The sequence below is a fragment of the Sminthopsis crassicaudata genome, chromosome 3, assembly GCF_048593235.1.
Source record: "Sminthopsis crassicaudata isolate SCR6 chromosome 3, ASM4859323v1, whole genome shotgun sequence".
Classification (NCBI taxonomy): Eukaryota; Metazoa; Chordata; class Mammalia; order Dasyuromorphia; family Dasyuridae; genus Sminthopsis; species Sminthopsis crassicaudata.
Genome location: NC_133619.1, coordinates 649232816 through 649256670, shown reverse-complemented (window position 1 = coordinate 649256670; position 23855 = coordinate 649232816). Strand labels below are relative to the sequence as shown.

Here is a 23855-nt window from a genome sequence, read left to right as displayed (position 1 = left end):
AAAAAAAATCACAAAGAGCACTTAAGGCTAATTACCTATTGGATATGAGACAATGACTCTATTAGTATATGTTTGGATAAATGGCTCTTTTCACAGTTGATTTGGGGTGAATGTTTGGTGTTAAGATAATCATAGGTAAGGATTAGAGGGTGGAGAGACAGAGGCCAGAGACTGACTTTGCAGCAGGACTAGGAGGAGAGAAGTTGGTGACTTTGGACTTGGGAATCGAGGATACATCTTTGGTGAGTTATGGCAGTTCACCTGCTTCTCTCACTTCTCCTCCTAAAGGCCAAGGACTTTTACTTATCCTGACTCTGGCTGACCGCAAGGCCCTCCAAGGAACTAGCCCTTACTCCACACATAAAAAAAGGGGAAATGACCTAAATGTACAAAAAAAAATTACAGCAGATCTTTTAGGGGTGTCAATGAATTGAAAATTGAAAGAATACATATCAGTTAGGAAATAGGTGAACAAGTTGTGGCACATGAATGTAAAGGAACACTTTTGTTCTATAAGAAATGGTGAGCAAGCTGATTTCAAAAAAGTCTGGAAAGACATGAACTGATGCTTAGTAAAGTGAGCAGAATCAGGAGAATATTGTACATCGTAACAGCAACATTGTGTGATGATTAATTATGATTGATTTACCTCTTCTCAGCAATACCATGATCCAAGACAATTCCAAAAGACTAATAATGGAAAATGCTTGTCCATATTCAGAGAAAGAACTTGGAATTTGAACACAGATTGAAGCAGACTATTTTCACTTTTTTTTTGTTTGTCTTTTATTTTTCGTGGCTTTTCCCTTTTGTTCTGTTTCTACTTTTACAATGTGACTACTATGGAAATATGTTTACATGATTGCACATGAATGACCTATATAACATTGCTTGCCTTCTTGGGGAGGGGTAATGGGAGAAAGGGATAAAGAATTTGAAACTCAAAATCCTATAAAAATGAATACTGGAAACTATTTTTACATATAAGTGGAAAAATACTATTTACAAATATATACATACATACAAATGTATATGTATGTATGTATATATGATGGGGATTGAGGTCCCTTTAAGATTCCTTTCTTACCCTTTTTGAATTCCAATGATATCCAGGCTTTCCCAGCCCCCACCAGATCTGAGCTAGCTTGGGCTTTCCCAGCCCCCCACTATCTGCTCAGGTTTCCCCAACCCCCATAAACAGCTTCTTCCTTATCTAAAAACCCACTGAATTCTATTCAATGCTAACCCTGGCCAAAACCATCCAGGAGCCTGGGACTCCACCCACTTTCAAGATTATAAAGGGGAACCCTGGAAGTCCACTCTTTGCAGGAAACCCCCCCCCCCAAACATGGTATCTTTCCAGCCATGTAAGAGTTCCTGTCTGCCCAGCAACCACCTCTGGCCCTGGTGTCTTTCTACCTTTACTCTTACTTCCAAACGCCTACAATAAACCTTTTTTTTTTTTTTTTTTTTTTAATCAATCTAGATTTTCGGGCTTGTAAATTCCTTTATAGGGGACTCTGTGCTGTCACTAGACTATCCTTGCGCCGAACCAAAAGAGGTTCCCCCTTTTCTAACTCTCATCATGTGGTGGCCCTCCTGGGGAAACCCAAAAACAGAAACCCTGAAAAATGAAACCCCCAAAACTAATCTTAACCTTTTCAGATCTCAGAACCAATCTGGGTTCTCAGCTGCTTGCACAGTATTCTTCTGAGAAATCTGTGTTTTTACCAGGGAATCCAGAACTCTGGATAAGGTAAAAGACTTTTTTTTTCTTTCCCTGTCTTGCAATGAACATCCAAGTCACTTTAGGCTTGGGTCGTTGTTAGAGCTCTACCTCGCTCGAGCACAATTCCTTATGAATTGCTGTGGTTTGACAGAGGCTTCCTTTTGTCTCATTCTCTGTCTCTAGAGATATGAGAGAAGCTGCAAGAATTTGAAATACTAAAAGCTTTTACCTGTCCACAATCTAGACACACCTCTGCCTCTTAAAAAAAAAACCTTTTCTTAGCAGATGCTTGCTTTGAAGATACTCCCTCCAGAAGACAAAAGACCTTCTTTTACAAGGCATTTCTAATTACTTTTCTCTCACCAGAAAGTTGGCTCCGAACTCTGAAACAGACAGGAGAAAGTGTCTCATCTTCACCCCTCCCCCCACCATGTGGCTGTTCTGAGGACCCCATCCCTCTTGGGGGTCCCAGGCCAGCAATCTCTCTGATCTGTTCTGGGGGAGCCCCACTCCTACTCCACGGTAGTGGTCAGTCTGTAGCCATGAGGAGAAAGGTCTCTGGATTGGGGGTGAACTTGGAGATGTGTCTCTACCTGGCACAAAGGTACAAGCTACCCTGAAGTTCTGGCGTGAGCCCTCACCACCACCATCCGGGAAGCACTGGGTAAGATAACATCTCTCCCTTCCCCATCCTCTCTCTTCTCGAACCTCTCCCATGTGGCTTGGCAACCTGCCATTTAATTGTATAGTGGGAAATTGGGGATTCAAAACTGTAAAAATAGGAGCAGAGGCTTTTAGCTCTCTCAAAAAGCAAGCTTGTCTCATACATTATAAAGCTTGCTCCATACATTTTAAAATGGGACTCAATTTCCCTGATTTGGTCATCCTGCATTAGAGCAATGCCTCCAGTCACAGCTTTTCACTGTAGCAGCCTTAAAATTAAGCTTTTCCATGCTTTTAAGAATAGACAGAGGATTTAAAAACTGCTCATTTTTTCCTTAGTCTCAGGGCACACTTACCTGCTCATGGACAGATAAAGCCTAGATGTCTGCTCTTACTTTCTATGTCTCACTCTCCTACCTAACCTTGCAGGTGGGAACTCCTTACCTTTTGCATTTAGCTCCCATTTTTCTCGATTGGCATTCTATGCCCCCTGCCAACAATTAATTTCTTTTCTAAGCCTAGTCCTGGCCAGGTTGTAGCTTAAAAAAAGAACTTTGTAATGTTGGCTGGGGAACAAAATTCCAAATCAAGGCAAATTAAATGAATTGTTAAGAGAATAAATATGACTTCTGTCTCCATCTTATTCCCTGAACTGCAGCAGTGAATAAGTTCGGAAGACAGAGCCTATTTTCAAAACTCCTTAACTACTTTCAATTTGGCACCTCTCTAGAATCTTTATTCTGTTCTGCCACAGTTCTTTTTTACTGCCTCAGTTTCCCTAAACTGATCTCTATCTTGCCTCAGCTTCTCTGGCATTTCAGTCCAAGGAGCTTAGGGACTATAGAATATGAATAGATTCTCCTTCAAGCTGTCTCTTAATGCAGAGACAAACTTTGGGCTTGAGAAAATAGCTGACTTAACACCTAAACTCTGGGTAGAATTCCAATCTCTCTCTCTCCCTAACCCCCAACTTTCATTTCAGGAGTCACATATCTCCAATTAGGGTGCTCCAACACCCCCACACTCAACTCACTAAAGGTTGGAGGAGGCAGAATCTTTTGTCTTTCAATTGACCCACTGTTCTCTGCTAATCACCTAGTTAGCCTGGAGTGAAGGCTAGCTGCCTTCCCCTTCCCCCTCTTTCTTGAAAATGGAGTGGGGAAAAGGCCACATGGAATTCTTCCACACCCACCTTCCACAGAAGCTTGGCCTTGTAAAAGATTCTCTAGTAGACCCACTTTAAATTAATTGATCTATTTTTAAGACTCATTAAAACTGGGGGATTTGCTAAAACTGTGTAACTATCATTGTATGTTTGAGGGATTTTAGGAAATTTATTAGTCTGTTATGTATGATCTGATAATTTCTGTAAAAAGGGGGAGGAAGGAAACTGATTACATCTAGTCAGGAATTTTGGAAAAACTTATACATTTTTCTTAGGTTCACACTGAATTGGAAATTATTTTACTCTTTGCTTAAATTTTATTAGACTATAATTTTGCTGGGTTATGTTTTAACTTTGAAATCCCTTATTCAGTCTTTGGGATTATTCTTTAGAAACAACCAAAAATCAGACACCTGTCCAAGGATTGAATCTGTTTCTCCACCCCTGGTACCCCAGTTCCTTAATTACTATTTCAGCATTTTGATATCAGGACTCTAATGGTTTGGGGTGGGTTGTCTTGGTCTAATTGCAAAATTTACTCAGAAATCTGTCTCCTACTAGCAGCTCCTGTTCCAGAGAGAAGGGAACAGGTGGAGTTACTCTAAGCCCCATTTCTTCCCTCTCTTGGAGCCCCTCTTAGGGAAGCAGAACTGCCTTGAGCACTGCTATTCAACAGAGGCTGTTTCATGCACAAATTACCACAGACCTAAGACTGTCCATCTCTACCTGAGATGCCCCCCAACTGCAGAGATTCTTACAGGGAGGCTTGTGTGTCTCCCTGAATGAGGAATGCTGTTTGATGCTAATAATTCTGGGGTTATCAGGGAGAAACTGGTTCTTGCAAAAATCCTTGAATTTTTCTAGTTTTAGTCTGGTTTATTATTTTCCTAACTTAGTTTCCCTAATTGTCCTGACTCAGCCCCGTTTCAGTTTCCCTGCTTCTTAGTTCCATCACACCTCCCTGGCCTCCCTATCAGAAGACCTGATTAGTGTAAAAGAACTTCGGTTTAGAATATCAGAATGCCTCTCCCATCCCAAGCTATGGGAATGTCTTATCAAGATAGTGCTTCCCCCTGATTATGTCATCTCTCTGGAGACCTACCCCAATAGTCTGATTGTTCTTGCCTCTATTTCAGTCTTTCTGATTTACCGTTCATGAGGTTTTGTTTTTCCTTTTTGAAAGCCCCCACCCTTTTTTTCTATAGTGAGACGAATAGCCCAATTTCCCAGGACTTGATTGGATGCTATTACACTTAGCTGGGTATTTCCATTGAGACGTCAATTGTAAATACTTCTGTGAAATTGTCAAAAATTAAAGTTTTTGTCGTATCCCTCTCTCTTGGGGACACCCAAAGAGAACAAAAGCTATAGAATTGGGGTGCTTGGGGCTGGTTACCGCCTCTTAATACAGAAATTCACTTGCCTTGAAAAACTCCACTGAACAGATTAGCTAATCTATCTCCACCCACCTTGAAAGGGCTTCCTTTGCTGCCAGCAAAACACACTCATCAAAGCTAGCTCCTTTCAAAATAAAAGAGGGTGGGAAAGAGCAATAAAATTCAAACTTAGCCTGGGTTTCTGCCACTTTAAATGTGATCCATACCTTGGTAGGATTTATTTCTGAAAGTTTAACTGCTATTTTTAAGAACTTCTTAAATTCTTTTATGTGGAATAGGACATTCTGTATAAATTTAAACTGATTGTACTGTATTGGGTCAGAACCTCTAAAATAATAAGTTTTTTTTCCCTTGTACTTTTGAAAATGCTTCTGTTAAGGACAATATACAATTTGGGATATTTTTCTATGTATTGGGTATTTTAAAAGCAAACTGATTTGTATGAATAATGTTCACTTATGAAACATCTACTTGGATATGATAATTGTTTAAGTTATGAACTTATTGGGACAAATTCCTTACTGCTATCAATATAAGGTTATGATAAATATTTGTTTATAATTTATCAGAAATCTGATTAATAAAAACTGTTTTTAGAGATAAGATTTCTTGGGCTTATAGTTAATGCTTTTTAGGAGTTTTAAAGCTCCACCCTCTGACAGTTAGGGGGACAATTGATTGGAATAAAACTGGGTTAAAACTATTTTTGTACTGAAGGTTGACTTTTAACTGCTTATGTTATGTTATTGTTATGTTCTTGCATTTTTTTTTGCCTTTTCACCCCCACAGTGAAACACCACAGGGGTTGACCTGGCCCCCAGCGTCCTGCTCCCTGATAGGAATTTGGGGTCTGGTCCTGTTTCCCTTTATCCCAGGACAGCCCAAATACCTCAGGGGCCGGTAAGCTGGGTAGGCATCCTGATATTTGGCACTGCCTCTGATCCCTTCCACCCCTCCCCCACAAAGAGTGGGGAAACTAGGAAGGAAAAGATTCAGGATCTTTGCTTATTGAGTAACCAACTCTATTATTTTAAAGAAAAGCACCACAGTTAAAATATTTCCAAGAGCTTAAATTGCATTCTTATCTTGATCTGCAGCCCTGATAATCAGGGATATACTCATACCTAGACCCTGCCTCACAAAAGATCAGTGGCTTATTAAATATACTAGATATTAAGGCCTCTTGCCTCCCCTGACTTCCCAGTCCACACCCTTTAATCCCAACCCCAGGAGGAATTAGGGATGAAAGGGCTAGGCTACAAATAATCTTTTCTCTCAGCATTTTCTCCTATTTCTCTTTGATAGTTAGATGGTTCATCAGCACTTTACAAGCAGCCCACAGAAGGGACCTGATGTATTTCTTGCTAAAGGCCCCATTCCCCTGAATGTCCACCTTGGATGACACCCCACTTTTAATCTGTTCCTGAGATCTGTTTTCTCTCGACTTCAAACTTTGGCTTCTCAGCCGCCCTTCAGCCTGGAGAACATAGACTGGACAAGTGACTGGGGACAACTGACTGGGACACCCCCTAGATGCCCTGCCATCCCCCATCCCCCACACCTCACACCTCATCTCCTGGCATGAAACCCCAAATCTCTACGACCCTTGTCAGCTCGAAGCAGTTAAGAGGAAATCATCTCCCCTTTTCCCACATGCATCTGGAGGTGACTAAGGGGGGAACAAGAAGAGGAGACCCCGCTACTCTGAAGGTCTTTGGAGAAAATCTTCAACTTTGCCTCAAATGAGGGACGCTGCCCCAAATCCTTTTTTTAAAATGAATTTAAGTCTTAACTGTTTGAGGAGGGAAACGATGGGGGTTGAGGTCCCTTTAAGATTCCTTTCTTACCCTTTTTGAATTCCAATGATATCCGGGTTTTCCCAGCCCCCACTGGATCTGAGCTAGCTTGGGCTTTCCCAGCCCCCCACTATCTGCTCAGGTTTCCCCAATCCCCACAAACAGCTTCTTCCTTATCTAAAAACCCATTGAATTCTATTCAATGCTAACCCTGGCCAAAACCATCCAGGAGCCTGGGACTCCACCCACTTTCAAGATTATAAAGGGGAACCCTGGAAGTCCACTCTTTGCAGGAGCCCCCCCCCAAAAAAACATGGTATCCTTCTGGCCATTTAAGGGTTCCTGTCTGCCCAGCAACCACCTCTGGCCCTGGTGTCTTTCTACCTTTACCCTTACTTCCAAACTCCTACAATAAACCTTTTTTTTTTTTTTTAATCAATCTAGATTTTCGGGCTTGTAAATTCCTTTATAGGGGACTCTGTGCTGTCACTAGACTATCCTTGCACTGAACCAAAAGGGGTTCCCTCTTTCCTAACTCTCATCATATGTATGCATGTGTGTATACACATATACACACAAACACACACAAATGATGAGGGAGATGGTTTCAGAAAAGCATGATAAGGTTTGTATGAACTGATACAGAGTGAAGTAAACAGATGTAGGAGAACAATTTATAATAATAAAAACAATATTGTAAAGACAAATATTTTTGAAAGACTTAGCCACTCTGATCAATAAAATAACCAATCACAATTGCAGAGGACTCATGATGAAACATGCTATTTACCTACAGATAGAGAAAAGATAGTCTTAGAGTACAGATAAAACTTCCTTCATTCCTTCTTTCCCTCAATCCTTCCCATTGTCCCTCTCTCCTCCCTCCCTCCCTCCCTCCTTCCTTCTTTCCTTCCTTCCTTCCTTTCTTCCTTCCTTCCTTCCTTCCTTCCTTCCTTCCTTCCTTCCTTCCTTCCTTCCTTCCTTCCTTCCTTCCTTCCTTCCTTCCTTCCTTCCTTCCTTCTTTTCACTACTGGGAAAATTTGTATTCCCTGATAATACATATTTGTGATAGATTTCCTTTTTCTTGTCTTCTCCTTGGGTAGAAGAGAGGGAAAGAATTTGGAAATGAAAAAAAAAAAAAAAGAATAAAAAATCTTTGCCTTAAAAAAAAAAAGTTTTTGAAAAAATGTAGCAACTATGATCCACCCAATGATCCATAGCAATTGCAGATGCCTCTTGATGAATCTGCTGCTGCTTGCTACCAGAGAAAGAACTACTGGATTCAGGGTGAAGAAAAAGACAGATTCCAGTACATGAGGCCATAGGATTTGGACATGGCCAATGCAAGAGTTTATTTTGCTTCCTGACTATATGTTTTTGTATTTTTTATTTTTCTCAAGAATGGAACAGGACTAGGGGGGAGAAAAGACATTTGCATTGGCAGAAAAATAAAACTATTTGAAAAAAGTAAGGAAAAAATATTAAGTAATCCAACCTAGTTATTTTGTAGATAAGGATCCCAAGGCCCACAGCAGGAAAGTGACTTGCCCAAGAACACAGGCACCAAGTACCAGAGGTAGGAATCAAACTCTGGTCTTATTGATGTAGTGCAGTTCTTAGGACATGAAGCAATTGTTTCCTCTAATTTTTCTTTATAAATTTACCTTCTTGCTCCTAGTTTTTGCTAACAATTATAATAAACTTTGCCCCTTGACTTGGAGGTGGGTCTGAACCTGCAAAAATTTTTGAGACATCTTGTTGTGAAGGACCATGCCTAAGTGAAGGGACAGGTCATTTCTCTGAGAGCTTTCACAGCTGTGAATCATAACTCTTGAAGGAGTTACAAAACAGCCTTCGCAGATGGTCCTTGTGGATGAAATAAATTGGAGGCAGAGGGAAGAGGAGAGAGGTCAGACAATGCAACTGTCTCTCAGTCTCCTTGTATCATTATCATTCTTTCACATGAAGAGATTCATTCTACAAGTCTGAATTAGGCCTCCAGCAGCCAATGGCGGATGGCTCCCATATCACAACATATAGCACCCAACGTGGGGCATAAGAAACACAAGAGACAAAGAAGCAGCAGTGCTTGAGAGCTGTTTGTAAGTAGGATCCTCCCAGAGTTCCTTTGGTAATCCTCGGGGAAGGAAAGGGAGAAGAGCCTGGTAAAATTTTTTTTAGTTGGGATAATTAAATGGGCCAACAAATCAAAGGGCCCGGCCAGGAGACTGATGAGAGACTTAAAGGCCTGTTCTGACTATAGTCCACTTCTCCATTTGAAAGTTTGCCTCCATGACATCTCACAAGCTTCAACACCTGCTATAGTGCTGTTTGCACCCCCTAGCATGCGGACTCAGATTCCTTAGCCTGTGGACTCAGATAATAGCTAATGCACAAACTTACTGACCGTGCTGTGAGGGAAGGGAAGAATAATCATGTTTCCATAAAACAAAAAGCAGGGAATTATTAAGGACCATACGTAGGGGAAGGGACAGGTCAATTCTCCGAGAGCCTCCACAACTCTGAATCATAACACTTGAAGGAGTTGCAAAGCAGCCTTTACTTAGGCAGATGTTTCTTGTGGGTTGGGAATAAAATAAATTGGAGGCAAAAGGGAAGAGGAAAGTGGTCAAAAAACACAACTGCTTCTCAGTCTCCTTGTTTCATCATCATCCTCTCACATGAAGAGAGATCCATTCTACAGGTCTGAGTTAGACCTCCAGCAGCCACTGGCAGATCGTCCCCACATCACAGCACTTCGTGATGTCTGAAACCCCAAATTCTGACCCACCTGGTAGAAACAGGAGGGAGGCAGCAACTGCAGGAAGCACATACTTCACTAAGCACCTCCCCAACCCAGTTGGGAGGAAATAGGAGTCAGGTCCCATAGTCAATATTCCCTGAACCCTGACACCTGACTATACTACCACCAAAGGGAGATCCTGGCACCAGCCACCCCAACATTCAGCAGGCTATGTTCAGCAACTGCCTAAGAAGAATCTGGGGGGCTGACAGGGCCTAGCATGACAGTGTGAAGTGGGAGAGACAGTTAGCTTCTGCCTTTGGCAAGACCACTATTCTCTGTTATGATTGCAGAAATGTATTAGTTATGTGATTTATGGTAAATTACTTTATCTCTGTGCTTTGTTCAGGGCAAATGCTATGTGAATATTGTTTTATTGGATGTAATAACATCATACTTGATGACTTTATATGGGTTTTTAGATGTGACCAACATATAATGCCAATGTTGAGAGAAATGATTTTGTGGGGAAGTAATTTGGAAGCAAATTCACCAAAATTAAAATAACCACTACTGGGCTCCCTAGAACTTGGAGGATAGTGCATAGAAGAAAAATAGTCTCTTTCTCTTTCTTTCCCCTTCTCTCCTTCCTCAAATGCATCAGGATCAATGCATGGAGTGGGAAAGGGGGGAGGGAGAAAGAGAGAGACAGAGACAAAGAGACACAAAGAGAGAGACAGAGACAGAGACAGAGAGACAGAGACAACCAGAGAGAGATAGAGAAGGGGGAGGAGGAAGGGAGAGAGGGAGGGAGAGAATCTACTCAGTGAAATGCTACTTGAATGAATGAAAACTGCTACTTGAATTATGATAGTAAAAATAGTTTTAAAGGGGCTTTAATTAAAACCCATTAAAGAGATATGTAAATTGTAATCTTTGCACCAACAGTGTTACCAGAACACATGAAACTTTGGAAAAACAAACAACAAAAAAAGCAATAAAAACTGCCACAATAAAAACTTTGGTAGCAAGCAATCTGCATTTGCATTATTAGGAGTCAGGCTTCTGGAGGCTTCAGTGAAAATTTCTAGATGAAAGTCTGCATTGTGAAATAAAAACTGGCATTTTGAACTGAACCAGTTATGCCCGGCGAAAGAACTCTGGGAGATGACTATGAACCACTACATAGAATTCTGCCTGCATTTTGGATTTCCTTCACAGACGACTTGTACACTATTTCAAAGTCCGATTCTTTTTGTACAGCAAAATAACTGTTTGGACATGTGTGTGTGTGTGTGTGTGTGTGTGTGTGTGTGTGTGTGTGTGTGTGTGTGTATAGTATTTAATTTATACTTTAACATATGTAACATGTAGTGGTCAACCCGCTATCTGGGGGAAGAGGTGGAGGGAAGGAGAAGAAAAATTGTAACAAAAGGCTTGGCAATTGTCAGTGTTGTAAAATTACCCATGCATATATCTTGTAAAAAAAAAACCAAAAAACTATAATTAAAAAAAAAAAAAACCCTGGCATTTAACCCCTTTCTGCTCCCAAAAGAGAAGCAATTTGTGTGAATTGGACAATCAAACCATAAAGTGATTGAGTTTGATTGGAGCATCTAGTTAGAATTTAGGGAATCTCACAAATTAAGTCAATTTAAAAATATGTTGCCATGTATGTTAAAATTGGAAACTTGAGTGTAAATTATATGAGAATCCTATCCATTTTTGTGAGAGATTCTGTTCTGAGTTCTTAAGAATTGTCTTGTTTTCTCTCTGAAAGAAAAGGGAAAATTCATGCAATATAACTATCAGGGAAGCTCAAACCCTCCCTGAGAACTTTCAAAGCTGCAATAGCTTGAGGTAAGTGTTAGGTTCTTACTAAGTACTAATGAGATAATGAGATATTAGGTTCTTACTAAGTGCTAAGTCGGGTACTTGACAATTCTCTAGTTCCGGCCTTTCCTGGGGAAGAACTTGCATGCTTAGGAGGAGCAAGTTCATTGGTTGGAGTAATTCTTCCCAGAAGCCCTTGCATTATCCCACACCCATTCTCTGGGAGGATAAAGAGGGCAGCTCTGGAGGAAAAAGGGAGTCTCTGCTCTAGACCAGACTTGAGTTGGCTCTCTGCAGGAAGGGAAGTAATTTCTCTGGATGAGAGTTAACGGCAACTACAGGAAGAAGAATCTGTCCGAGAGATTTGAGTTGACACAGCAGATCTCCTCCCAGAGAGTGACTGGCAGCTTCTGGAGACAACAGCACGTTATAATTGGCGTCCACAAGGTGGGACAAGGACATATTCTGAGTCCTTCAGAGGAGCTAGACTGGACCATCGCACTGAACAATGAAAAGATGATGGAAAATTTGTTTAAGTATTTCCACCTTTCCTATTAAGAGGAAATTACAGGTAAGACTACTTGACTATTTCTTATGAAAATTGTAAGATTGTTAACTGAGTTATATAGAGTTACTGCCATTATGTTAAACCTAAAATTGGTAATTACTCTGTGTGGAAAAAGAGGGATGAGGTGAAAGCTTTATTAGTTTACCTTGAAGTCTGAATGTGAGAAGCATCTTTCCCCCTTCACAAAGTGAGGGGAGGTATCAAAGAGCATAGCCCACAAAAGCTCTAAGGATAGTTTGGGTGGACAGGTAGGAACAGCAAGCTCAGCATCTTCTCTCGAGTCTGTCAACTCTCCTTAATTTATAAGCTTGTCAATTTAGTTTCTTTCTTTCTTTTTCTTTTTGCTGAGGCAATTTGGGTTAAGTAACTTGCCCAGGGTCACACAGCTAAGAAGTGTTAAGTGTCTGAGACCACATCTGAACTCGGGTCCTCCTGACTTCAGGGCTGGTGCTCTATCCACTGCGCCACCTAGCTGCCTCTGTCAATTTTCTTGAATCCATCAGTGTAGGCAAGGTCATCAGTCCCAAGATATCCCTGTTTGGGATGTATAATTCCTAAACAAGGGATGTGTTTACTGAGAATCTTAAAGCTTGTTTATTATATAGAATTGATTTCTAATGATTGGTCTTTGCATCAGGAAGACTTTAAACTGAAGAAGACAAGAATAATATGTAAAAGATGTTAAGTGAAATCTCTTATGTGTGTGAGTCCTGGTAAAATTTTATTGCTTATTGCAACTACATGATAGTACAATCACAGCCTTAAGCTGTGATTAATGGAACTTGCTATGTGAGATAAAATCTCTTGGGACTGTAGCTGATGTTCTTTTGAGTTTTGAATTTGGGTATGATTATCTGATAGAGCAATAAGTCAGTAAACCACAATTCCAGAGAAATGCCATAAATTACTCAGAGGGATGTGATTCTGAACTGTTACAGGTAAATGTTTATATCTGGGCAAAACCTAGGACAACCTTGGTCTCCACTTAAGGTTGGATCTTTGGGACTCAGTTTTCCAGTTATGTTTTTTTGATCAGGCATGTTTCCTTTCTAATTATTCCCAAGTCTGGTTATGAAGTAGAATTCTTACTCCATGACATTGGTTGTCAACAGAGCTAAGGATTGCTTTATTCTGTCACGCATGTGCTCTCAGGCTGAAGCCTGAAGGACTAGTTTTGATACTATTATAATCATGTCCCTGAATTTTCCTCTTTTGTCAAATTTCTATAATCAGAGCAAATTGTCAGCAGAAGCCATGAGCATGATACAAATATGTAAGATCTTGCCATTTTCAATCTGAAAGTACATAATCATTATATACTAAATAATTAGGCAAATGAGTATCTAGCCTAATCATCTGCCTATTACTAGATATAAATCTGTATGAAATAAGGTCCTTAAATATTTTGAAATAATATAAGAATAACTGGATATTGATACTGTCTCTGGGATCTAACTGATATTCGATTGAAATTAAATCTGATGGAAGTGGATATCTTCAACATGAAGAAGATCCAACTCACTTCCAGTTGATCAATGATGGACAGAAACAACTACACCCAGAGAAGGAACACTGGGAAGTGAATGTAAATTGTTAGCACTACTGTCTTTCTACCCAGGTTACTTATACCTTCGGAAATCCAATACTTAACATGCAACAAGAAAAATTGGATTTACACACATATATTGTATCTAGGTAATACTGTAACACATGTAAAATGTATGAGATTGCCTGTCATCTAGGGGAGGGAGTAGAGGAAGGGAGGGGAAAATCTGGAAAAATGAATACAAGGGATAATGTTATAAAAAAATTACTCATGCATATATACTGTCAAAAAATGTATAATTATAAAATTAATAAAAAAAAGAAATTAAATCTGAAACATCTTCAGTATGGTTTAGAGAAAAGAATTTTAGTGCAATCAGTTTTCTTAGAGGGATGACTTAATTAGATATTTTGCATTATAGCAATAAAAAAGTTAGCTTTATTCAAGTTTGTTACTAGTGTGGAAATAACATATTTGTAGTGTGGGTCTTGTTGGTCCAGACATGTTACAGACACTGCCTTATATATGTTGTACTGAAAATGAATACTTACATACCAGATAATATGATGGTATATTTAGAGAACCCAAGAGATTCTACTAAAAAGTTATTAGAAATAATTCACAACTTTAGCAAAGTTGTTGGATACAAAATAAATCCTCAGAATTTTTATACATTACCAACAAAATCCAAAGCAAGAGATACAAAGAGAAATTCCATTCAAAACAACTGTCAAGAGTATAAAATATTTGGGAATCTATTTACCAAAGAAAAGTCAGGAATCATAAGAGCAAAATTACAAAACACTTACCACAAAAATAAAGTCAGACTTAAATAATTGGAAAGACATTAAGTGCTCTTGGATAGGCCGAGAGAATATAATCAAGATGATAATACCTCCTAAACTAATCTCTTTATTTAGTGCTATACCAATCAGACTCCCAAGAAACTAGTTTAATGACCTAGAAAAAATAACAACAAAATTCATATGGAAGAACAAAAGGTCGAGAATTGCAAGGGAACTAATGAAAAAAAAAAGTCAGAGGAAGGTGGTCTAAGTGTACCTGATCTAAAGATATATTATAAAGCAGCAGTCACCAAAACCATTTGGTATTGGCTAAGAAATAGACCAGTTGATCAGTGGAATAGGTTAGGTTCACAGGACAAACTAGTCAATAACTATAGCAATGTAGTGTTTGAAAAACCCAAAGACCCCAGCTTTTGGGATAAGAATTCATTATTTGACAAAAACTGCCTGGAAAACTGGAAATTAGTATGGTAGAAACTAGGCATGGACCCATACTTAACACCACATACTAAGATAAGATCAAAATGGGTCCATGATTTAGGCATAAAGAATGAGATCATAAGTAGATTAGAGGAACATAGGATAGTTTACCTCTCAGACTTGTGGAGGAGGAAGGAATTTGTGACCAAAGGAGAACCAGAGATCATTATTGATCACAAAATAGAAGATTTGGATTACATCAAATTAAAAAGCTTTTGTACAAACAAAACTAATGCAAACAAGATTAGAAAGGAAGTAACAAATTGGGGAAATATTTTTACAGTTAAAGATTCTGATAAAGGCCTCATCTCCAAAATATACAGACAATTGACTCTAATTTATAAGAAATCAAGCCATTCTCCAATTGAAAAATGGTCAAAGGATATGAACAGACAATTTTCAGATGGTGAAATTAAAACTATTTCCACTCATATGAAAGAGTGTTCCAAATCACTATTGATCAGAGAAATGCAAATTAAGACAACTCTGAGGTATCATTACACACCTGTCAGATTGGCTAAGATGACAGGAAAAAATGATGAATGTTGGAGGGGATGTGGGGAAACTGGGACACTGATACATTGTTGATGGAGTTGTGAAAGAATCCAGCCATTCTGGAGAGCAAGCTGGAATTATGCCCAAAAAGTTATCAAACTCTGTATACCCTTTGATATAGCAGTGTTACTAATGGGCTTATATCCCAAAGAAATACTAAAGAAGGGAAAGGGACCTGTATGTGCCAAAATGTTTGTGGCAGCCCTTTTTGTAGTGGCTAGAAACTGGAAAATGAATGGATGTCCATCAATTGGAGAATGGTTGAGTAAATTATGGTATATGAATGTTATGGAATATTATTGTTCTGTAAGAAATGACCAACAGGAAGAATACAAAGAGGCTTGGAGAGACTTGCATGAACTGTTGCTAGATGAAATGAGCAGAACCAGAAGATCACTATACACTTCAACAACAACAATACTGTATGAAGATGTATTCTGACTGAAGTGGATATCTTCAACATACAGAAGATCTAATTCACTTCCAGCTGATCGATGATGGACAGAATCAGCTACACCCAGAGAAGGAACACTGGGAATTGAATATAAACTGTTTGCACTATTGTCTTTCTACCCAGGTTACTTTTACCTTATGAATCCAATTCTTACAGTGCAACAAGAAATTCGGTTTTACACACATATATTGTATGTAGGATATACTGTAACACATTTAACATGTATGGGATTGCCTGTCATCTAGGGGAGAGGGTAGAGGGAGAGAGGAGAAAATTCAGAAAAGAAGTGAGTACAAGGGATAATGCTGTTAAAAAAAAAATTACCCATGCATATGTACTGTCAAAAATTATTATAATTATAAAAATTTTTAAAATAATAAATAAATAGATAAAAAAAAAGAATACTTACATGCCCTCCCAAGTCCTTTAACCTGCAAGGGTGTTATTACTGGTGTTTCCATACCAATTGTTATCCAACGTTTTCCTGAGCTTTGTCTTGTCTAGTATCTAAGCCATGAACCTCCAACTACTTGCTCAATCTGATTCCTATCTTCTACCTTATCTCGAGACTCTGCACTTTTCAACATCTATCCATCTCAAACAGGACTGCACTAGGGAGGGTCAGCTCTCCTCCTCTTATGAGCCTGAAGCAGTTCCAGAAGATGATCTTCATTCCTTTACCCCAAAATTATTTGGATCCCAACAGCACGAATGATGTGTTGCAGCTCTTAGGACATGAAGCACCTGGTTCCTTTAACTTTTCTCTATAAATTTACCTTCCTGGTTTTTTTCCAACTTCTTCTGGAATTGAGTATGCTTTAATTGGCATTACAATTTTGATAAACTTTACTCCTTGAGTTGGAAATAGGTCTGAGCCTGTAAATTCATTCATTCTTTCTTTCTTTTTTTTTTTCCCCCTGAGGCAGTTGAGGTTAAGTGACTTGCCCAGGGTCACACAGCTAGGAAGTGTTAAGTGTTTGAGATCAAATTTGAACTCAGGTCCTCTTGACTTCAGGGCTGGTGCTTTATCCGGCCCCTAGCTATACTGAGCCTGCAAATTCTTTTGAGACACCTTGCAAAATGGCTCTGAAACCCCAACATTTTGATTATACTTCATAAAGTCCCTCATCAAGGCCCTTCCTAACCTGTGCTTTCCTCTTGGGGTAGGCCTCAGGGCGCCAAAGGCTCTTCTTCCTTAGGGCTTCCAGGGATCCCAGCCATACTTACCTAAAGACTTCGTGGATCGGCGTGGATGCTTGGCCCCTTTGGGAGCCTTGACAACCTTGGGGGAAGGCTCTGGGGCTTGTTCAGGCAGTTTATAGGTCTCCATTATATCAGTCACATCCTTCTCCTCCATCTCTTTGACCTCTAAGGACTCTTGCTCTTTAGTCCCCTGGGTCAGGTCGTCCTTGATGTACTTGTCCACCTGATTAGATAGAACTTGCAGGTCCACTGGCCGAATGCCCAGTATCTGATTCAAACTCTCATCTCCTATGGTTTGTTTCCTAAGGAAGCCAAGGCCAAGATGAAGTCTGGAGGAAGGCCCTCAGAACAGGGAACATTAGGGTCAGGAGGAATCTGAGAACAGGGAACATCAGGGGGGGAAGGGATCTCAGAACAGGGAACATCAGGGCTGGGAAGGACCTTAACACAGAATGTCAAAGTGTATAGGGCCCTTGGAGCAGTGAGTAGGTGCCCTCCCATTTAGATTCAGTCTGTCAGGTCTGCCCAGGGCTTTCTACACAGCAGGTCATATAGCAAGTCTAGAGCCTGGGTGCCTTGGCTTGCTGTTTTGCCTGCCCAGACTTGTCATTGTTACAATGAGAAGGGACTGTAGGACAGTGCTGGAGGCCAGAGGAGTCAGAGACTAAACCCCGGGGGCCTCCCAGAGTCTGGACTCTTGGGAAAAATGATGCAGAGCCATAGGGTGCCCAGGTGGAGAGCCCAGCGGGAAGGGGCCAGATAGAGAAGCAAGGTGGGTCAGGCCCGCCACACTTACTGCAGTTCAAAGAAGATGCCATCCTGATGGAGCAGGCTGAGGAGTTCCTTCTTTGTTTTGACTCCTGTGAAATCCATCATCAGATTCCGGGCTTTCTGGTGCACTTCCGGGTCTAAGTCTATCAGTCCCCAGGCTAAGGGGATGGCGAAGAAGTGGCTGAGGAAGCCCAGCTTCTCCAGCCCCTCCCAAGCCAGCTTGCGGAAGACGGGGAGGGCGTGGGAAGTGTGGATGACCAGGTATTTGGCTGTGGCCGAGCGTAGATGGGGGGCCACGTTGTGGGTGGCGAAGATCTGCACCAGGGCGTTGGTGCACTTCTGGTACTTGTCTGGGTCCGAGTCGGTCATCATGTTGAGCAGAGCCAGGATCGTGTTGTTCAAGCCCACCCCACTCATCCTCTGGGACAGCTTGGTGCGGTTGTCGATGAAGATGTCACGGGGCAAGTCGGCAAGCTTCTCTCTGCGCCTGGCCAGGTTGAGGCGAGTTTCCCCTAAGAAAGGGGTGGCGAACTCCTCATCCCAAAGGGGAGCCATGTGCAGGGGAGACATCATGTGCAAACGAGATGCTGAAAGCCCCTCAGGCTCCATGAATTCCTCAGTGGACCCCTCCCCAGATCTCAGAAAGACAGGAGTGCCCTCTGGCCAGAGAAAAGCTCGCACCACGGAATTGGGAACATAACCATCGGGTGCGATTATCCACTTTCGCCCCTGGCCAAAAAACTTCTGCACCAGTGGAAACCGGTTTATTTCGTCCCAGCCCATCGGCTGGGTAGCCTGGAAGGCCGAAGTCGTAGGTTGCGTCAGCTCGTGGTGCCTGCCCTGCCTCCCCTTCTTGCCCGGGGTCAGCCAGTGTCTTTCCCGGCGCTTGTCCTCGGAAGCCGGCTGGAGGCCCGCTCGAGCCTCCTGCACCACGTGGGGGACAGAACGGTCAAAGGCAATGGCCCTTAAGTTGACTAGGGTCTCCAGTCTGTCCATCTTCTGCTTCCCATTACCCACATAGAGGTAGTGTGGCGCAAATATACTCTTAAAGGATAAAAAGAAGCCTGGCAAGAAAGGCTTGGGGGTCTCCGGCACCTTGTCCTGTATGTTCATGACTGATAGACGGGTTAAGACAGGAGCCGGGAGAAGCATCAGGCAAGACACCAAGTAAAGGCTCTGGTTGACTGTGACAAGCAGGTCACCCCTCTCATTGGCAAAGCAGAGAGTCCCAAACTTGAGGAGTGAGTCAAAATGGGCCAAAAGGGTGCCCTGGAGGTCCCAGAGCTTGACGGTGCCATCTAAAGCACCCGTGACAAAGATGCCCAGGTTCAAGCAGATGTCAAAGGAAGTGATGTGGGTCACATGCAGGGTATCGGTCTCAAAGAAGCACTCCTCTGGCTTGCTGTTGGAAGACGCCAGGAAGTCCTGGTAGTGCCAGAGGCGCAAGCAATTCCCCTCCGTGATAGCAGCTACTGATCTGGGCAGCAGAATCATGTGACTGAGCTTGCAACTGCAGAGAATGCTGGTTAGGGACACCAGGTTCACTTTTTTCCCTTCGAAGACAGCCTCAGTTAAGTTCAAGTAGTCATCCATGCCATAGGAGCAGAGGAAGGAGCTCTCTCGGGCGCTGCAGGGCATTCCCGACAAGGTGGACAGTGCCAGCACTGTGGCAGAATGCAGGTTCTTCTCTATGCGGGCACAATGATGCTGAGACAGCACCCTCACCATGCCGCTCTCGTGCCCACAGAACACCAAGCCATCCAGCCCCCGGCTCAACTTAGGCCTTCCGTAGGCCAGACACTGCACCCTGTCGTTAGCCTTTGGGGAGGGGCACAAGAGATACTTGGCCGTGCACGGGCAGCGGGTGGCATCCAGCACCAGCACATCTGGTTTGCCTGTGGCCACGAAGATCTCCTCCCGGTCAGAGTCGTAGGTCCAGTCGATAGCTTGGTCCAGAAGGGCAAAGGGCCAGCTCAGGATCAGGAGATCACCAGTCAGGGGGCACAGGAAGCGCAGGAGGCCGTCCTGAGTGTAGCACGATATGCGGGGGGGCTTGCCTTCCCGGCAGACCAGGCGCACTTCCTGCGGGTTGGAGCCGCAGACGCTGAAGAGCTTGTAGAAACAGGGCAGACGGTACACTGAGAAGGTGGTGGTGGTCTGGGAGAAGAAGGCCTTGGACCGGAAGAACTCCAGGCGGATCAGCTCTTCCTGGAACTTCACTTGCCGCAGCAGGTTGCCTAAGGTGAGGTTCCACTCCTTGACCAAGCCCTCCTTCCCGGCTGTCAGCAGGGTGTGGGCCTCAGGCCGGCTGCGAAGGCACACCACCGCCTTGGTGTGCGCCTGGAATCTGTGGAAGGTGCAGTCTGGGTCTAAGCTCCAGGCCTGGATCTGCCCGGCCTTGTTGCCGATGTAGAGATAGCCCTGGATGTTGCAGGTGAAAGAGCAGGTGAGAGGCGCCCCGCTACTCTGGCTGGTGAAGACCTTGGCTTCCTCAAAGCGATCCTGGCTGTGGCGCTTGAAGGTGCGCACCAGGCTCTCGCAGAGCACCACCATGTTCCCATTGGGCCCGGCCATGGAGATGTCCTGCACCAGCTCATTGCCAGCCATCTTCACCTCGTAGGCCTGGTGGAGTCCGCGCCCGCTGGGCTCAATGACCCACAGCACCACGGCCCCCGCGAGGCCTGAGAGCAGCATCCCCGACTTGGAGTCGTAGCTGAGGCAGCTGATGGAGAAGCGGCAGGGAACGATGCACAGGGTGCGCAGGAGCCGGGTATGGTCGCCGAAGAGGCGCAGGAACATGTCCCCACAATGAGCGGCCAGCAGCCGATGCTCCCCAGTATGCACCAGAGCCTGGACAGGAGGCAGGGACTCAGACAAAGGGAAGGTCTTCTTCTCCAAGTTTTGGTGATAACCCTTCACCTGCACCCACACCACTGCCTGCAGGGAGACAAAGACAGGAGGTGGGGAGGGAGGAGGAGGCAGCAGGGCCCCCAGGCTCCAGACCCTCGTTGGGGGGGGGTCTAGGACCCTGGGTGCGAATGACAAGGAGGGGAGTCAAGGTAAAGAGGAGGAGAGGAGGAGGAGCAGCAGCAGGGGAGCCGATGGGGAAATGCAGGAGGGAAAGGGCAGAGAACACGGAAATGGGTAAACAAGGCTGGAAAAACGAGCAAGGAGAATTCGGAGGAGTGCATGTGGAAGGAGACAGAGAAAGGGAGTAGAGGAAGAGGGGAGGAGAGCAGAGCGTGCCTAGTCCAAGGGAGACGAGCAGGCCCTGGGGGCCAGAGCTCCATGGAAGGGAAAGCTTTCTGAAAACTAGAATTCTCTCCAAAAGGAAAGCATCTCCTGGAGAGTCTAGGATGAGGTCAGATGGCCATGGGGAGCAGACGGACTGCTCTTCTTATCCCAGCTGCCTGCCTAGATCATGGCCTGCCAGCTGGGGGAGGGGGAGGAAGAAAGAGGAGGAGGGAGGAAAAGAGAGAGAGGGAGATGGAGAGATAGAGACATACACAGAAAAACAGAGAGACAGTGAGAGAGAGAGAGAGAGAAACAGAGACACAAAGACAGAGACTGAAACAGAAAGATGGCCAAAGAGAGATGGGGGGAGAGAGACAGAGTCCCAGCCCTTCCTGGGGTGGAGGTGGAGGAGGGCTTTCCAGGACCCAAAAGAGCTGTAGGGAGAGAGGGCTTTTAAAGGGAGTCCTTGCACATCTCCAAGAATCTCTGTGGCTGGAAGGGAACTCAGCAGATATCTTATCTAAACCCAACTCACACCCCACCTTTTGTGTCCCCCCAGTTTGCTTCTAAAACATCTGGGATAAGTGGCTGTCCACTCACTTCTCAAAAACCTCCAAGGACCCCCACTCCCAACCCCAGGCAGCCCATTCACCTTGGGGATAGCACCAGCTGCTATTAGTCATCCTCCTTCTTTCTATTGCTCCACGGTTCACTTTCTGTAGTGGAACCAGAAAACCCAAATCCTCCCTCCTCCACATGATCACTCCTGAACACAACTCTCATGTGGCATGAACCTGGGCCCTTCACCTTCCCGAATGCCCTCTTCCGGAAGTAGTCCAGCTTACTCCTTGTCTTTCTTAAGCCATAGTACCCAGAATGGGACACAATGCTCCTGAAGAAAGCTTATGAGCACAAAGTGAAGAGAGATTCTGACTCCCCCATTCCTGGAAGCTAAGACCCCCAATACAGCCCCAGATCAGTTCAGCTCTCTTGGCTGTCAGATTTGCTACTGATTTAGTTTAAGCCTGTAGTCCACCAAATCAGGCCCATGTTATGCTGGTGAAGTTGTTTTGGGATAATTCTCTGTAGACATACGCATTTATTGAACTGAATTTCGTCTTTTTAGATGGAAACAGCAGTGGGTTTATCACTTAACCACACCTTCTTTCTCTTTTCTCATTAACACTGATCTTACTAACTTGTTTAATTTACATTGTTTTATAACCTTTTCTAACTCATCTTGCCTTGCCAATGTCCTTCTGCTTTCCCCTTCTGACCTTGTTCCTGATAGTCTTTGGATTTCCAAACTAGCCTGTGAACTAGCTACTTTAATTTCCCATTCACACTCTTCCAAAAAAATTTTGGCCACCTTTGCATGTGGTATTCCCTTATTAGCATGCAAGCTCCTTGAGAGAAGGGATTGTCCTCACTTCCAGTTGATCAATGATGGAGAGAAATAACGACACCCAGAGAAGGAACACTGGGAAGTGAATGTAAATTGTTAGCACTACTGTCTATCTACCCAGGTTACTTATACTTTCGGAATCCAATACTTAATGTGCAACAAGAAAATGGTATTTAAATACATATATTGTATCTAGGTTATACTGTAACACATGTAAAATGTATGGGATTTCCTGTCATCTAGGGGAGGGAGTAGAGGGAGGGAGGGGAAAATTTGGGAAAATGAATACAAGGGATAATGTTGTAAAAAAAATTACTCATGCATATATACTGTCAAAAAAATTTTATAATTATAAAATTTTAAAAAATATTAAAAAATACATAGTAGGTGATCAATAAATGCTTGTTGATGTACAACAAAAAAGAAAAGAAAAGAAAAAGAGAGAGAGAGAAGGGATTGTCTTTCTTTTGCATTCTTAGCTCTTAGCACAATGTCTGACCCATAATAAATGTTCAATCCATCCTTCCTTTCTCCCGCCTTGTTTTCTTCCTTCATCAAATCTGAATTCTATTGAGCTTAGTAGGTGGAGTAAGTCAGCTGCTCAGTAAAAACTTATTATGAGTCTACTATGTTCTACTATGGATGTGAAAATTAGATGAGGGTTTAGTTTTCAGAGTAAGGAAACTTAAATTAGAGAAAGGTGGAGAAATGGAACAAATCAGAAAACAATGAAATGGAACCTAAAGGATAGGCTGCTGTAGAATAAGATGAAACAAAACTTATGGAGGGAAACCATAAATTAGAATAAGAAACATGTTATATAAGATGTAATCAGGGGTGAAGACTTATATTCATGTAAGGGAATTAGACCCTCCAGATAGATTGTAACCTCTATAGGACCTAGCCAAAAGGGGAAACAGGAGAAAGACTTGTATTTTGGGATTGGGAGTAAAAAATTGTGCTTCTTAATTTTAAGGGTGTGTCTACTAGCTTAGACATCTGATCTTGCAAGAATATAAATAAAATATTTCCTTGCTTCATCAGTGGATCTATAGAATTCTTGATAAAATGCTTCTCTCTTACAACAGAGAAGCTTACAATCTTCACAATGACTGTGGTGATAATGATAATAATCAAAGAACTTGCTATGGAATTGGGAGATAAGATAGATTCCTGGGAGTTTGCAGTGAGTTTCTTAACTGTCATATTCTGGAACTGTTTCTTGGCTGGTCCTCATAAAGCATGAGATGGAGCAAAACTCAGAGAAGATTAGAGATGATTCATTTTATCTAGTCCCTTCCTCTGGATCAGAGATTTCAAAGTATGGTAGAAGGGCCTCCAAGGCATTGGGGTGAGCAGAATCCAAGAGTCTTGGGCTGGGAGATGGAAGGCATGATTCTGAAGCCTAGCCGTGTAATACTAGGTGTATAATCCTAAACCTCCTGTTTTCTGTTTCCAAAGCATAATTAGATTGTGAAAAGAAAACTATGTACCAATATGGAAGGCA

At 42.7% G+C, this 23855-nt stretch overlaps 1 protein-coding gene across 1 annotated transcript in view; it reads right to left on the bottom strand.

The window, feature by feature from the left end:
* WDR87 (WD repeat domain 87) overlaps positions 1-23855 on the bottom strand; it is an 86072-nt gene that overhangs the window by 46803 nt on the left and 15414 nt on the right. The window contains exons 3-4 of the mRNA XM_074302642.1: positions 17735-20646; positions 16963-17240 (exon numbers count right to left, since the gene is read on the bottom strand). Of these exons, the coding sequence (XP_074158743.1) occupies positions 16963-17240; positions 17735-20646 (3190 nt within the window). The remainder of the gene's footprint in view (positions 1-16962; positions 17241-17734; positions 20647-23855) is intronic.